This window comes from Lichenostomus cassidix, chromosome 1 (genome assembly GCF_008360975.1).
Source record: "Lichenostomus cassidix isolate B80296 chromosome 1, HeHo_3.0, whole genome shotgun sequence".
Taxonomy (NCBI): Eukaryota; Metazoa; Chordata; class Aves; order Passeriformes; family Meliphagidae; genus Lichenostomus; species Lichenostomus cassidix.
In genome coordinates this window covers 61,171,042-61,189,048 of record NC_139479.1, presented here as the reverse complement: position 1 = coordinate 61,189,048, position 18,007 = coordinate 61,171,042, and the positions used below count along the sequence as shown (strand labels likewise).

General features: G+C 36.1%; 1 protein-coding gene across 9 annotated transcripts in view; it reads right to left on the bottom strand.

The window, feature by feature from the left end:
• Window positions 1-572: 572 nt before the first annotated feature.
• LRCH1 (leucine rich repeats and calponin homology domain containing 1) overlaps window positions 573-18,007 on the bottom strand; it is a 117,289-nt gene continuing 99,854 nt past the window's right edge. For 5 of the 9 annotated variants that reach the window (XM_085059853.1, XM_085059828.1, XM_085059836.1 and 2 more), the window contains one exon: window positions 573-3,177. In XM_085059853.1, the coding sequence (XP_084915979.1) occupies window positions 3,064-3,177 (114 nt within the window). In that variant the 3' untranslated portion in view covers window positions 573-3,063. Of the gene's footprint in view, window positions 3,178-12,561; window positions 12,820-18,007 lie in introns of all 9 variants that reach the window. The other 4 variants (XR_014851933.1, XR_014851934.1, XR_014851935.1 and 1 more) reach the window with 1 other exon arrangement.

Below are 18,007 nucleotides of genomic sequence, written 5' to 3'. Positions count from 1 at the left end.
TGAAAATCAAGTGTGCTTATTTTACAAAAGACGGCAGAGTTTAGTCCTGACAGTTGTAGATCTAAATAGCTCCTGGTGGTATAATTCTGCCATCTACCTTGGATAAGAGGACAGATTGTTCCCGTGAGCTGCTTATCATACATGCAAGTAATCACTTGTAAACTCAGCTTTCTCATGGTTCAGCTGGACCTGAATCATTGCTCAAACCTTGACTCACTATTGCCAGAGGAAATACTTAAGAGATGTAGGATGAGTTGCCTTTTTTAAGCACTGCTGAAAGCTCTCCTGTCTCTGGCTCCTGCTGGATTTGAGGTTACAGGGACGCTGGTGCTGATGACAGGCTAAAATTATGCATTGAGTTTTATCAATCTTGCATCTGTTTATTTAGGAAGAACACTTGCAGTTACCCAACAGTTACCAGCTGGATCTTATTCCTAGTTCAGCTGTGAAATTCCTTTATCTGCATCACATCATCATCTCTCATCCCCAAACCCATCATTTCCAGTGTTCAGCTCTCCAACCACCCTCTCTTTTACAAGAAATCATCAGTCACAGGGTCAGGCAGTAAAGGGTTTCTGCAAATAATATAGTTTAATTGTAACTACAGTAAAGATTTTCTATATACATTATGTTCACTGTGTAGGGTATTATAGATTTGCCATGCATGTTTTATTGCACATACAAATATTGTACAAAGGATCATGATGATTCTCTTTATAGCCGTACAGGTTAAGACTGCATTAAAAAAGCTGTATTACAAAATACTTAGAGCTATTTATTTACAGCAAACTTCAAGCAAATACTGAAAGACACTATCAGGAGAAAAACAAAATTTTAATTATGAAAAAACAAGATTTGTCAAAATAATAATAATAATTACAAAGCTTCATGTTGCCATATATACATTGTAAAAAAATACTCAGGAAACCTGCATTTTATCGCTCAAGATGCAGAAATCAATATTCCTATTTTTATACTTGATCCTTGAATGCTTTTAAAATTTGATAAACTCTGACTTGAAAACTTATTTTCTTTACATTGCTCGTGCTTTTTGACAAAACAGATATTTGTGCAGCTCTGTAAAATATTAAAATACATTTTCATTTAGTGTTAAAGTGCACAGTACATTTTATAGGAAACAATATGCTAGCTGCCAATCAAATTACAATTTAAGTCAATGTTCCCTCTATAAAATGAATGTTTTTGCTTTGGTTGAAGTAACTGGATATTCCACACATATTCTCTGTCTCATTGTCTGCAAGTCCACTTTCCTCCTCCTCACATGTTGCTGTCACTACCTCCCAGCCCATGAGCAAGTGGTGGTGTAAAGTGTGTGGTCTGCACTCAAATACCCTATGAACCAGAAAAATCTGCTGCTAGAACATTGGTGGGTTTCATGCAGTGCCTGTGAACATGGTGTAACTCCTCGAGAGGTGGTAGTGACAAGTATGCCTCACTCAGCCCAAAAGTCCTCAGACAATAGTTCTCTCCCCATACCCTTGCTTAAATATTTAGTCCTCCCACCCCCACCCCTTGCCTCTTTGTTTTGCCACTCTACATTTCAACCTCCCTGCTTGTGTGCCTCCAGCCAGCTTCCCTTTTCACCACGTGCAGCTGCCCTGTCCTGCCTGCCCAAATCCCATCACTGGCTTGTGTGAATGAAAATGAGACGTTCCAGATACCACAAGAATCACTGTGCTGGAACTTTTTTGATCTAAAATGCATGATGTCTTTAAATATATTTTTTAAAAATGTAAAGTGGTGATTAGGAGAAGAACTTTATTTCCTATTGCTGATGTGGAAGTAGAGGTCTGTTGCTGCAAATGTGCACTACAGAACATTGTGCTTAATTCTGTGGAGACTTTGAAAGAGAAGCACTGTACCCAGGCAGGTTGGATCTGGAAGATCAGGTCTGTGAGACTGCCTTAGGCAATTTTAATCATTTTATCTCCTCTTCAAGGAATCACTCAAGAAAACAAATTAATTTTTGGCTAGCTGGTAAATCTTGTTAATGTTCTTGTGCTATTTTTTATTATATGTTCTGTAGTGCTGTAATCTTTAAAAGAAATCAAGTTACAGTGCAAAATTACATTTCAAGACACATGATCCTAATGCACATAATTAATTTTGTTGTGGCAAAAGTTAAATGTCTTGTGCATAGTAAAATAAGCAATCAAAAATATTTGTTCACATTTATTTTTCAAGTTTACATATTTCCTTTTGTTTTTAAACTTCTATATACAAATACAATGTGTGTGCTTTCACTTTCAGCCAATTTAGTCTAGTGAGGGGAGAAATGTTACTGGAATGTAGGAAACTCAATGGAATGCAGACAATTTTTTACCAATGTTCCACAGATTCGAGAAAAAAAGAATGCCATTCCAGCTAGCTGTTCTTTTAATAAAAGCACCTATTTTTTTTGCTTTTTATCTTACATATTAGAAAATACAATTTACGGAGATCTAGAGCTACTGCACACCAAGTAGAATAAAAAATAACTAAGTATTTATATTAAAATAAAGTGTTTAACCACAAAAAAAGCAGTAATAAAATACAGTTTCCTAATTTACATTTTGCATCCAAAGGATGAATAACAACTCACTAATAAATAATATTTATATAAATATTTTATGTCTGAATATTTTTAAAAGGCAATAGCCTGAAGCAACTGCAGAAAAACCTAACATGGTAGCAGTCTGATTTACTCTCCCTTCTCCCTCCCCCCAGGTGATTACAGTGATTCTTAGTTTAATAATACAAAGGTATCTTGCTGCAAGACAGCTGTGTACTCCACACATTTTTAAGTGGCAGAGAGGTGGCTGTTTTAGTAAGTACTGTACAAAGTGAGCTATAAAAGCAGTGAAGCGCCAACTTCCTCTAGAAAATGTTTCTGTTCAGTTTCTGCTTTGTAGTTGGACACAAACGTACAGCCTGAAACATGGGTTTAAAATCATAAGAATACTCTTGGAGTACTGGAGTTGTTTTCAATGCAGTTTGAAAAGATGGGCAGTTTTTTGATTCTTTCATGGCACAGTGTAGCTGGTAACAGCAGAGAGAGTAGTTTCATGTGAATAAAGCTTGTTTCACTGTGGTTACATCTAGCAATGCTTGAACTGTTATGCTCACTTTTACCAAGCCCTTTTCTTCTAGGATGTGATGTGGTAGGCAGAGCTTCTCCTAGAAAAAGACAAACAAAGGAGTAAAAATTAGAATATTCAATACTCACTGCAGAACCTCATTTTACATGAACACATTTGGAACACAAAGCCCAGCAAGCAGGAATCATTTCCTATTTTTAATTAAAAAGAACTTCCTGTGATTTTGACAGAAAGTCTCTGATTTTGCTCCCATTACACCTAAGAGTTAGTGAGAGATCTGTTAATATTCTGGGCCCCAGAAACCAAGTTGTTGTGTGGTCACTACAGCATGTAAACATCTTAGCTAAGAGTGAGGGCACACACCAAACTTTCACCTACAAAGTAGGACAACATGGCATTTGCCTTGTTATGACAAGTGTGAGATGGGGGATGGAAGGCTGACTTTAAAATAAAATAAAATAAAATAAATATATCCCATTCTCCCACCGAGCTTTAGACAGGTCCCAGGATATGCACCTTGAAAACCATGCACTAGCACTTACAGGGAAGTAAGTGTGTGCAATGTTGTGCATTCAATGGGCAAAGTGTTTCATTCTGAGTATTTGCACCTTATTTGAAACACCCAGGAATCAACTTTATTCCCCATAAGGACACAGCAGTCATGGCCAGGATGGAGCTCACTAGCTGTCCACAGAGGCTGTTAGAGCAGAAGACAGTCAAGCAGTAAATACTATGTCTCCTACAGGGACCAAGACACCAACCCATGAATAACTAGAGAAAACCTTTGAGGGGCAGCTTTGTGTCATGACTGGCCCTCTCTTTAAAACAAGCTTTTCTCAATGTAACTGTATATTGTTGTAAAGGAATCAATACAATTATGGAATCGGGCAGCAGGTTTATAATAAATAAATGGAAAAGCCAGACTACATCACACAAACCATAATTACAACTGTGAGACTCATTGCCACAACATGGAAGCCAAAAGTGTAAGTGGGATGACAAAAATATACAGCTAAGAGAAAAATCCAAACAATGCTATTAAACACAAACACATGGAAACAGTGTCTTGCTCACGAAGTCCTGAAGTTGTATGTCAAATTGTTATAAGCTTGAAAAGGCACCATCTGTGTGATCTAACCTTTTCATTCCCTATGCATCCATACATGATCAGCAGCAGCCTTGGGATTCCATTTTTTTGGAGAGGGTGGTTTTGATATTCTCCCTACTGAATATCTTAGTTATTCAATAAACTTTAAGCTTTTTAAACTACTGATGCATTGAGATTCTATTTTAATTAATTGCCTGTCTTCTACTGAATATTCTTCTTGCTTCTGTAACGTTAACTAAGAGTCCCTTATTTTATCTTTATACAATTCATTGTCCTTTTCCACACTTCCTCATACTGATTACTTTTTCAGTTTAAACCTCACTGATCTCTTCAACCTCTCTTCTCATGACATATTTTTTCAGATCTAGTCCTTTCCTTGACTCCTGTGGATCCTTAGAACTCAATATACTGGAACTGGTACAAACAAGAACAATTCACAGTCTTTATTACATTTTGTACCTATGTTTCACTCCTAAAAACTCCTAAGGAGTTTTTATCTCCTTCCACTGTTGTCCAATCCTTACTCAAAACACCTCCTCCAGTGGGCCACAGCTCCATCAGAAAAATACCAATATTAAACAGCTGTTCCACTGTTTCTGATTATTACTTTCTTTTGTTAATGAGTATTTCCTTTATGCATAACCAACATTTAACTTGCTTAAATTTCTTGCGCAGTTCCTCACACCCTGCTCCAGCCTGAATGAGAGGAAAAACTGCACAGCATACCTATTAACTACTGAATTTAAGAGCCAAACTTCTTTCACAATCATGGCATCTGATACTGGTAACTGTAATTTACTTGTATTTTGTTTACACTTTCTATTTACTACAGAAGTTGTTTTAGTATTTGTTATTTATAAGATTTTTTTTTAAGAAACCAAGAAACAACTTCAAACAGGTAATTTTCAAGGAGCTTGGCTGAGTATGTCTACAGGAGCTAGACAACACACATTTCCCCACATGAAGATGCTGTAATATTCTTGCTAATGCTGGGTTACCACTTCACTGAATTTGTGGATTCTAATTCTCTTTGACCAAACTATTGTGGCAATTGCCTCCTGTTCCTGTCTGCCACCCTGCCCCTCTCTGCTCCAGCTATGTGTCCAATCAGGCCAAGGAACTGCCCCTACCTTGCAGCCATTCCAGGTCATCATCCATATTTCTGTTCCAAACCTATCTACCATAAATTTATCTTTTAAGTTAAGACACTGAATTCTCAGTTCATTCTTGTTTGTTCTTCTGACTGAAACATTGACCTGCAAGCTGTCAGAGATGGTTCCCCCCAGCTTTTATTCCTCTAGAAAAAAAGTGTCTTTCCCTGAGAAATGTATATTTTAGGACGCAAACTCCTAAACTGATACCCAATTAGCACTGGAATAGCTACATAAGAAGGTAGATATTGTGATATGAAATAAAAGGGGAAAAAAACCCCCCAATATTCTTCTACTTCAGGTGTGTGCTCTCTATTAGACATTTTGCCAATCTATTGTCCTGGGGACCAGTTCATCTAAAAATCCACAGTGCTCTGATTCTGTTTATAAAGCAAAAAATTAATCTTATTTGAGAATCCAAATCAGACACCTGAAGTGAAATGTTATTTTTTCCACTCTCTTCTAGTTCTTTCCACTGTCCTTGCACAATAAGCTCTTGTTTCACAGATTTGGTGGCCCTTAGCATGCCAGCATTTCATTATTCTTCCATGCTAGACAAAAGGCGTTTAATAAGAAGGCCTGCTGAATCCAGTATCTGAAAACTTAGGGATTGATACTACATGGCTGAAAGGCAGGGACTGAATCCAGAAAACCAAACCTAAGAAAACCTACCTTGCTAGATATTTGTTTGAAAATATTCTACATTTTGCTATTAAAGTCAGATTTGCTTGAACCTCCACAGTTAAGGATGTTTGCTTAAGAAAATTCTAAATTCCAAACTCACCATTTTTGTGGCACCTCACTGAAATATTGTCATACTCTCTTGCTAGGATTTTTGCAGATGTTCATAAGCATATTTTCACTAAAATCATAAAGGAATCCATGTATTTCATATAGAAACCCCATCCAATATGAATTTTTTCCTGATTTTAAAGGCAAGCATTCTCTAACTTGTTTAAATACAAGTAATAGTAATTCCATTTGTATACAGCAACCTCTCTCCACCTGCTGTATTTACAAGATGCATACTCCAATCAGGAAAGCTGTTCTAGGAGGCCTGTAAAAATTAGGACCATACAACTGTGTTGTAGGAGTGAAAAGTTTCCCAGCATGTAACTTTTTTATATATATAATTCTATGTTAGTGCTCAAAATATACACACTTGACAGCCTTCTCTTATGAAGCAGGTTGGAGTTGGCTAATATTTTATAATTCTTCAGCTAAACATGTGGCTACAATGAGCTTACTAAACTTGACATTGAGACCAATGCCATCTCCTAAGAATGATAAACTTCTCCTAATGTGTCACAAATCAATTCTGATATCTAAGCCCTAAACACTACCTTAAAAGCTTTGTAAATGGCTTTCATCAACCGTCTCACATACTTTTCAGATCAGAGTCTTAGAGTCACATATTTACTTCTCAGACTAAGTCAAAGCCTTTTAAGGATGGAATCCGAAGTACATACAACAGCTTTCCATACCAGCAGTTACATGCCAGGTGTCTCTCTACATAGGTTCAGCCTGTCCCTACTTTTCCATGCTCTTCCTCATTCCCTAACCAGCTACAGCTGCTCTCTGGAAACCACCACCAGCAGAGCTGTGAAGCTGCAGACCATGAAGGTTTCAAAGCTTTTCTTAAATCCTGACATTTTGAAGCAAATGCCTGACCAGCCAAGAGAAGTTGCCCCTGACTCTGAGGAGACTCAACCTCACCACTTCTCCCCACATTTAATAAAACTTTTGTCCCTTTTACAACAGATTCAAACCCATAACACTTCTGTATAAAAGTGTGAATTCTCTCTCTAAATTAAACACCCCTGTTGAAACCATCAGTGAACAACCCCCAAAAGAACAGACAGAAGAACTGGCTACTAATTCTGCAGATCAGCCTAAAACAATTGTGGTGGGAAAGCAGCACCAATCTCTCTATTCTCCATCTACTATAAATATGAAGATCTAATAAATTTTAATGTCTTTTTTTTCTCTCTAAGAACACAAAGGAACTTAATTACTTGTTGCAAGCAAACCACCTTCTACAGACACACAGCCATTTTGAATGCATAGGGATGTTTTCAAACTCATCATGAAGCAAAAGAACAAACTCCTCCTGAATGAAAAAAATATTAAGTGCACAAAAAGGAGGCAGCGCAGGAGGCCAAATCACAAAGCAGCACAAAGAGACAGCACAACAGGTGTACCCACAAACATGCACGTGTGCATGTGCTTGCCAGAGCAAGTTTCTAATCCTGGAACAAAATGCCTGATTTAAGATAGAAGAAAGCCAGGAATACACAGCGACACTAATTCCTCAAAAATATGTTACCCACTTCACATACATATCTATTTTCTTTGACACCAGATAACTACAAAGTCAAGACAACTGTTCGAACTAGTTTATGGCAGGGCAAGCAGCTTGGCAATTCAGATACAGTAAGTATTTATAAAAAAGACATTTCTGCCATAATATCAGATTGGTAAGTGGTAAAATGACCATGTCATGATCACAGCAGGGCCCAACTGTCTGTATTTGTTAGTAAAAATACACAGAAATGGAGTTCTACAATTTGGAAAGAGCCTTTTTCTTTCTACCTTGTGTTTGTAGAATACGAGATTTCAGATCTACAGGGGGAAAACATTAATAAAACTACAAATACTGGAATGTTCAATTTTTCAAATTGCAAATTAAAAAACCTAAGTCCATGTAATGCCCATCATTTCATGTTTGAAGCCAACTACTTTGATGTGGGAAGTCACTAAAAGAAACTTCAGGGCATTACACTTGAGCAAACTTATGTCCAATATAGTCTAACTTGACATTTTGTCAGGTCAAGGCCAGTTTTGTTTCTAAAGAGTAGGAAAAGAAAGCTAGCAAATATTTACTTATATCTAACGCAATTTAAAATGATGTAATTTTGTATTTTTTTTCCCTTTTCCACTATTACTGTTGATGTCTGTATATGGCCAGATGCCCTGGACTACCATTTCAAATACAAATGAAAAGAGATACAAAAAAGCACAGTAATTCAGGCTATAGTGCAGCTGCAAAATTATGTATCTGGGATCATAGCCAGTTAGACATCTAGATATGTGCATATTCTGAGTATTTAATAAATTGGAAATATTTATAAAACTGTAATTGTGGTTGGTGGGCTTTGGATTCTTCAAGAAATATGACCTTGAGCCATAAAATTTTAGAAGTAGACTATATATTTTACAAAATCCTTCACAGTTTTATTTTAACATGTTTAGAAAACAGTGACCTGAAACTGCAAGGAACAAAAATCTTAATAAAGACAAGACACACATGAAACAGTAAGAAAACATATACTTACAAGGGAAATACCAGTCATACCATAAACTTATACATTAAATTCTGAGAAAGTGATATAATGAGTGTTTTGTATCATCAAAGCAGAATAGATCATAACTTTGCAGTATTTTTCCACTGCTCTTTCTGCATAATACAGTTTATGTTCTAGAAATGAAGGAAATGGCCAAGATTCACAAAACCAGCTGTAACTTTTTTTTTTCCAACCAGCAGGTACAACTGGGTTTTGGTTGGTTGGTTGGTTTTTTTTTTTGTAACAGGAGTAAAATGTTTGTGAAAAACAATGACATGGAAATACTTTGGAAACTTACTAATGGATATTGAGTAGAAAACTCTATTGAATATTTGCTCAGATCTAATTCAGTCCCCATTCAAACAGAGTTCAACTTGCAGAACACTTCTTAGGAGCACAACGGGATCTATATTCAGCTTTCAGCTGTAAAAACTCGTTAATATACAAGAGGCATTTGAAAGACTACTACACCACATTTTGCTGCATGTGAAAATATTTCTTTTTTCTGGATCAAGGAAAAAGAAAGCCAAATCCTCACATCAAAATGTCTCTTGTAATCCAGTGCAAACACATTTTACCTGCAAATATATCCACTACAAGCTGTATTTATTATTTTATTGCAGTATCGATGAGATGACCTCCACAGGATATAAGAATAATTAATATGATGGGTACAGTACAAATTGGAAACCAATTTATTAAGAAATCATTGTTTGAAAATCTCTGATGATCACTGAAATGGAAAAAAAGTTGAATGGGAAAAGAAAAAGAAGAGCAAATATAATTGATGTTATTAACGTATACAGGGGTGAACTACATCACACTTTTTTTTTTTAACTCAAGATGATCAACTTAATTATGTGACCAGCTATGAGCAGTAAGTACCAATTTTATCTAACTGGATGTCTCAATATTGGCATCTCCTCAAAGGTGAGGAACCTCTAAAGAGTTAAACTGTTTGTTTCACAAGTACTAAAGCCACAGAACAGCAGCACAGAAACAGGACACTGAATTTAGCAAAGAACCCTTAGAATAGATTAATAATTTAGTTTTCAGTTCTCCATTTAGTGGAAGAATTACTGACCTCAGAGATGGAAAGACAGATATTTTTCATATTTGCACTACATTCAAAATATATGTTGAGAAACTTCATTATATTCTCACTTGAAAATGTAAGGGTAATTTCACTATTTCTTTCCCTATAAGATTTATATATATTTGGAACTGTAATCAATAACAAGCCCAAAAAAATACCAAACTGGATAAGCTTCATGTATGGTAGCACAACTGTACTTGTCATGAACCAAGGATGTTTGGTTTATTTCCCAGTTGGTTATAAGATGGCTTCACCATCTCTAACTACCAGAAACTGTACATAATGCTACTCTTTAAATACCAGGTATTGTCATAGCTGAGAATATAAAGAAAAGGTCCCTAAGTAACTGTCAACTCTGTTTGCATGGTAAGCATATGCAAAGTTAGGACTTCAGATAAGTTTGAGTCAAGTGTCACTGTGAGTGGGGGATGTTCACTTGGTCTACGCTGGCACAACAGTGGTTCAGTTTCTGAGTGTCTGATCTGATAGAACATTCAAAGCCACTGAAGACATGAACTTCCATTTCTGCACACTGAAAACGCCAAACACACTGATCTACTCCTCTTACCTCCCTCCAAACTACTGGATACAGTGGATAATCAGATGTGATATTAGACAATGAGACAGACGTGTACTGTATGATGGTAGCAAAACCTTTCCCCACATGATTTTTTAAGTGCAAAAAATGTACTAACACATGTAGTCCAGTTCTATATAAAGAAGGCACAACACAAAGCATTGACAGGAGACCTGTTTTCCACTTATGGGAGCAAAAAAAAATCCAAGCCCTACAGAAGACATCACTTTTGTCTCAAATGCCTACACTGGATAATAGAGAAACATATAATAAATAGATTCTGAACTGATTCAAGCTAAATGTCATTTACTCAGTTTCATTAGAAAAGTAAAATAATTAAAACAAGACAACCAAAATCAAAACAAAGATCTGTTGAAAGTGGAAGCTTAAATGTCGGGCTCTGAGTAAACAAAGTGTCTAGTGTTGGAATTGCTGAAACTAGGCACACAGTTAAAAGACAGGCCTGCACAGGATGCGGGCACAAGTCTATAGCTACATACCCCAAATAAAGAGCTTCAAAGCACTCACTGAATTCTTGCCTGGTCACAGATGATACTCTTTACAATAAAGTTGTTATATGTATGCACTGGAAGTTTCTGGACACCAAACTCTTTAAAAATTTTGATTTATCCATCATCTAAAATTTTTTTTGCCATCTTAAAATATGTATCTAATAGTACATTTACTACTTTTTATCAATGTGTCTATGTATATGTATGTCTCTATATCTATGTATTTAAGCCACATAAACCAGGAATAGAACTGCATTTAAAAGTTTTGTAATAAAATTTTACAAGTATCTGTGGAGTGGGAATATTTACAGTGCGGCATTAAATCATAACTGCATGGCCAGAATAATCAGTAACATACAAATTCTCACCATAGTAATATTCTAAAAGTCTATAGCTAATTTTATCATATACTAAACAGGGGGAAATTAATGCATGGATTTCCAAGACACAAAACTGAGGTCCTTTGGTTAGCTAGCCTGAGACTGAATTACAAATTTAGGGGACAGCATCTAGGCCAATATTGCAATGTCAAGAGTAGATTTATACTCGAGGGGTTGTATTTTTCAATCACTTTTCATTTGTATATTTCATTTCAATAAGGAGTAAAACAAAAATTGTCTTACTTTAAGTTTTAGAACAGATGAACAGAACACAGAACTGGAAGGGAAATGGAGGTCATCAGTCCAGCAGTCTAACCACAGGCAGAGTTCAAACATACCAAAATAGCTCCTGGCTAATGTATGTCTAAGTTGTTCTCTAAAACTTCCTAGGATGGAAAAGCTAGAGTCTTCCCAGAGGATCTGTTTTCCTACCTATATAGTCTTTGCTCCATTGGTTACACAAACAAACGAACAGCATCTGCAATTTCACAGGTGATGAAACAGAGAAGATAATGATGTGACTTGCTTGATGCCACACAAAAGAATGGCAGGCACAGGAATCTAACAGCTTATTCCCAAACTATCTCACTGTACTGCATTATCTTCATCCTGAAACATTCTGAAGTCCCTTGGATTCTATGGCTTACTCACACCCACTGCTAATTTACAGTCACCTTCGGGGTGCAATGTAGCAAGTGTTTAAAAGGAGTTCAACACTGTTTTGTGTGACAGAAGATTATTCAACATAGGAAAACATAACTACTCTAGTATGGAATTTAATCAGAACAGTACAGACGAACAATAATCCTTAAAGTTACAGTACTCTAGTTAATATATAAGAATTAAAAAATAACAGTAATCTGAAAGATAGTTCTCTAAGTGTTCTTAACACAGTATGTGCAGAGATAATTGGCACCCACTCAGAAAATACTATCAACTGCTGGAAGTGCCACGTGAAGCTGTTTCAGTATCAGCAGCGTTCTTGGATTTTCACAAAAAGTAAGAGGTTCAGTTCTGTTTAGCTTGTGATACACATCTAGCCTTCACCCAAAAGTGGAATAAGAGGAGCTTCACTGCTTTAACACATTTAGTGTGTAGTCCAGGCAACGTGGAAGAAAAACTATAAATAGAGGTACATAAGTTCTTTAACTAGAGCTGGAGGGGATAGAAGACATGGGAGTTGCCTTCAAGATGCTACTCTTCTTTTCTACTTCAAGAGATTAATAAAGATATTACAAGGAAGGGAAGCAAGGGAAAGGGAGAAGTTTGTAAGGCAAAGGAAGGAAATTAAGTACCTGTAATTTGCCAGAGACAAAGCAGAAAGTTTGTGCGCACATGCGAACAGGTTATGCTGTTAGCAAATTCCAGTGATAAGTTATATACATCAAGACTATAAAAAGTATATGGAAAAGACAAAAGCCTAATAGATCCCAGGAGCGAAAAGTAGAAGTTGATTGTGGGGGTTTCTCCCCGAGGGCGAGCAGAGTGTCAACAGTCTTTCGAATGTGACGAATATCCGACTGCAGGATGTCATACGGAGAGCAGAGGTCAGCCTATCCCGAAGGGCAGCCATTAGAACAGAAAAAGAGTGCAAAAAATTAAAAATACAAAAATAGAAAGATATTGATAAATTATCACAATATTCTAGCATAAACACGTAGGAATAGTTTCTTCCTAGTATTGCCTTTGTCACTAGACATCTGTGTTTTTTTTTATTTCCTCTAAATACTGAAGCTATCACATAACATCAGAATGTTAAGATAGAAGAGCTCAGGCTTTCTAATCCTTCCAAAATTATGCCCAAGTTCACAAGGGTGAGGAAGTGCATGTGATCCGCTCATTCCAATGAGGTCTGCACACCTCTGTCCATCTGGACTTTATTCAAATGCTTAAATGGAACCAGCTGTAAAATCTACCTTATAAAATAGCAAACGGTGGGTTAGAAAGCTGTTAAAAGCACAAGCAGCAGCAATATGAAGTCTCAAGAAAAAGTACTTACAGAAATCATGAGAAGTATGCAAAATTCTCTAGTACAATAATCTAAAGCTTGGTATTCACAATCACCTCACACAATACCCTGGGATAAAGACTTATAAAGTAAAATGTAGCACTAACTATACTTACGTTAAATAAAGTGTCTAAACTGAAGAATTGGACACTAAATTCCTTATGCAGCATTTTTGAAATTATTAGCAGTTTAGATTCCCATACCTTTTTTGGAAAGCATCAATGACTTGATGTGGCAATTTACTCTAGACTAGCTATACAATATGAAGTGTACTATGTAATAATATCAATATGCTCACATGATATTTAACATTAAAATCAAACCAAGAAATACTAATACTTTTGAAATGCAATCTAAGATACACTATTTTGCATAGCAAATAAGGCCTTACTGAGATAATGAATACTTACTGAACAAAATTACATGCAGTAAGAGTTTGAGAGAACACTGTGCTCCTGTGGAAGCTTTTTGCACTCACTTCCTTAATGAACTGACAGTACACCAAATAAACCAAGACATGGAAGTTCAATGTCTGTTTTCTGTTAGTGCAAAGTTTCAAGGTACAGTTTTAAATAAATTAAACTTGAAAATATTTAAAATATCTTTCTATCCTGAAAAGTGGCAAGTGAAACTGGAAGTCAAAATGGTCATTCATACACGAATTAAAAAATGACACTTTTTTTTTTTTTTTTTTGCTTACCATGACTGGTTCTAGCTTTACCAGGAGTCAAAAGCTGCAAAATTTTTTTACTTAGGCCAGCAGATACAGAGCAGGGAACCAACCTGCCTAGCAACAACACTATATTTGCAGTCATTTTACAGAGTTTTGTTTACTCAAAGCTCTAATGTGATAATAAATTTCAATGTAACTGTCATCTTTTAAAGTATGAAAACTCAGAGAACAAAATACACTGATCTTGTTTAAAAATGGGAGAGAATTCGGACTGTATTCGAGAACACCTACATCCACAAGCTGCTTACCAGAGAAACAAGTTTTGGTGCAAACTATTCATAACTACCAACTACATGATATATTACACTTTTACCAAAGACACCAATAAACCCAGTAAATGCTGGATTAATTTCGGAACAACATACAAGACTCAATTCCTACTTAATGCAAATACATGCCAAAAATAAATATCTAAGATACATTCAACTTATATTTTAAAAACAAAATGCCAGAACTTTATAACAAGGGCTTCTTTTTCTTTTTTTTCCCAAAAAGCCCCAAAACAATGCCAATAGTACCTAGTGCAGTCAAATGGAAAAGGGAGTAATTTCAGAGTTGAGAGATTGAGAGCTGCTAATAGGCTGACTTTTTACAGATACTGATGAACTTGCTAACCCAAGATTAACAACCTAAGCAGCGTAAGGAGAAGCCAAAGCATACAAAATCAGCCAACACATGCAGAAGAAACTTCCTACAGAAACTGCCATGCTGTGTTTTAGTTAAATTCAGTGAAACCTGGGGCAGCCTTGGGAATGCCTGACTAGTTTTGTGTGTTCTGCGACAATGGATAATTTGGTGTTTTATTTGCACCTTATTATAAAATATGTTTATATTTTATATATTTTAAATTAATGTAACTGTAGATGAAAAAATACATAGCTCTTCTGTAACAGTAGAAGTATTTCCACTTATTGCACTGATATTGTGCAATAAAAATACAAAACTAAAACATGACATCATGAAATAGTGAAAAAGCACATGACCTCCACACAAAGTCTCAAAGATAACCAGCCACCCACACACCCATCTATGGACAACACTGCCCCTCTCATTTAGGGGACTGAAATAATTGCTAGTAGAAACTACAAAAATACATCTATTTAATCATTACATTTATGGACTGACATTTTAAGTCTACGAAGCTGTATGATTAAATCATACAGCTGTCAATCATGCACACAGAATAAACACAGTAAGACAGAAATGGGACAGCAAAAGCATAACCAGCTCTTTGTGTGCACAAACCACCTGCATCCTGCATGCCCCTGGAGTGACTAAAAACAGCATTTCAGAACTGACCTCCTCAGATTTAGACTCTGGTAAAAAAAGTCAAAAGTAAGTTTGCAGAAGTGCATTAAAGAATGAAATCTGTAATTCATATGCACTATAGTCAAGACACAAATAAAAGGAATCTCAGAATTCTGCTTTCAGGACTGTAATTGAGAGTGCATTGAACCACCTAACTCCATACCACAGGTTGAAGAGTGTCCATTACCAAGCCCAGAAAAATAACGTGGAGAAAGGAGTCATACCTGATAAAACTTACTGCAACTTCATGGATGTCTCATGATGAAACTATGGAGAAGTAACTGATTATGTGAAGTGATTAGAAAACAAGCGTAAGTGGCAATGATAATACACCTTGCATTAAACTGAGAAACATGATTACCAGTTGAACAACTACCAGGTAGATAGAAGGTAAAACATTTTCTAGTCACTCCTTGGTTGCCTCCTTTTGCTTGTTTTGATACTTTCAGAATACAAAAGCCTCCTGGTTTTGCTTTTCTTTATTATTGTTTTACTTAATTTGCAATTCCTGCACTAACATGAATCACACAGATTTTTAGAAAAATGGTCTGACATTGCCACATAGTGGACCTTGTTTTCAGAGGAGAGGTTGAAACACAGTAATTGGTCCCATTTGCAGGACTCCAAAGTCACTCAGAAGGGGCACAGCTAGCCCTTTTGTAATCTGCATCTCCATATGATGACATGAGATCCAAAAAACCATTTCTTATCATCAAACTCTTTTCTGCTCAATATGTTTACACCATGTTAATGACCAAAAATTTAACATATCTGGCAGAAGTCTCTCATTTCCACCCAAGATATAATTTGTCCCACTAAGTCATGGTGCATCTCTACTGATGTGCTGGAACACAAATGGTTGATAAACCTGCTGGAATATTTGGCTGTGAAAGATTTCAGTTTTTCACTACCTTTTATCAATAAAAATTACCATTCTAGTACTAATCATGATCAGTCTACCATTTTTTTTACCAAACTACATGAAGATTGACAAGGTGTGTTATGCGGGGAAAGTCTTTCTTTCCTTTTTAAAAAAATAAATCTAACTTCTCTGACCTAACCCCATGTAAGGTGAAAAGACACTCAAGTGCCTCAACTGTTAAGCAATTAGTGTAAGCTGTGTATCATAAAAATTCATTCATTGGTAAAAAAAGCTAATTTCCCAGACATTAAAATTACTTCATTTTCTTTTTCAAAAAATGCTTAGAAGATCCTACTTCTGATACACCTAGTTTGTTCATAACTGAGAACCAGAGAAAATGCAGACCAGAACTTATCACTTTTGTCTTTCAAATAACATATTCCACGCACAGCTTTGTTTTGGTCTAAATTTTACTTGTAGTTAAGTGTCATCCATCCCACCACAGATCAATTACTTTTATTTTTGGAGAGAAATATTTGTTAACACTACTGAAAGTGCATAATACTCTGTAATATGGATTATCAGGAATAACACTGACCAAGAATAAAAGCTCAAGTTTAGTTAAGTTATTAATTTGCAAGTTAAAATGGGAAAGTCTATATTTTTGCTCTGAGTATGAATACTGATGTGGCAATGACAAGTTGAAGAAATGTGAATGAACACTTTTGCCTTTATTTAAATATATTGTTACTTGTTTTATGAAAGAGCAGTTGTAAACAAATACTTCCACAACTTCACACACAAGATAATGGGAAGATAATTCATTCTTCTGATAATTTTTAATACCCCTGGGATGAGATGTCACTAAGAAGAGTAAAAGTGTACTAGAAGTGTTACATGTGACACTTGGGTGGCCACAATTCCATGCAAAAGAGAAATTAAAAAAAACAGCTTTATTATTCAAACCCACAAAGTATGAGAGGGTGGGGACAATACAGGTGACCTGAGTAAGCAGTAAGGGTGGTATCATTTATTTTAGTAATTTAAATCCGGTGAATGGCACCATCAAAGTACTGCATGTCACTGAGAAATGCAGCAGGACTGCAGCCCTGCTTGTCATGCATCTACTGCCACTTGCTTATTCCATCTGTATCAGCCAAAAAGGAATGCTTGCCACTGTTGCTACAATAGAGGAAATTAGATGGATTTTAGTTAACAATGTAAAATAAAGTATTCTTTTGCAATTTTCTAAGAGACAAAATTGTGCCTTTTTGTTATATAACTCCTGAGGGGCACAGCAGACATTTTCTGAATCTTCAGGCTTTTAGATACTTACCTGACAACATCCCTTTCTCACATCAAACAAAAAATGTTGTTTTGTCTCCAAAAGTGATCTACAAGGTTGTCTGATAAGGTGCTATAGCAAAGCTCAGTGGCAAAACTGGACACAGCTTGATTGTCCTACACTTCTCACACTTTTGACAGCCTCCTGGTGCAGCCAGAGCACTGCTATTTAGTTTCTTATTAAGGGTCAGACTTCAAACCTCCTGTTGGCATATGATCCAGCACGTCCCTTCGGCATACAATCAGGAGCATCATGTGGCTGTTAACAGAAAGTGATTTCAATATGTCCCCCATTGTATTGGAATTCTCACCGGACAGGTAATGGCTTTTAGAGTCATCTACACACCACATCATTATAAAGACACTCACGGTCCTGAATTTTGTATTTGTGACTCTTTGGTCAAGATGTCAACTTCAGGTGTTCAGTGTGACACATTTAGATACCAGCTGCATTGTTCTACATTTGTATGAAGTTTCCCAGGATCA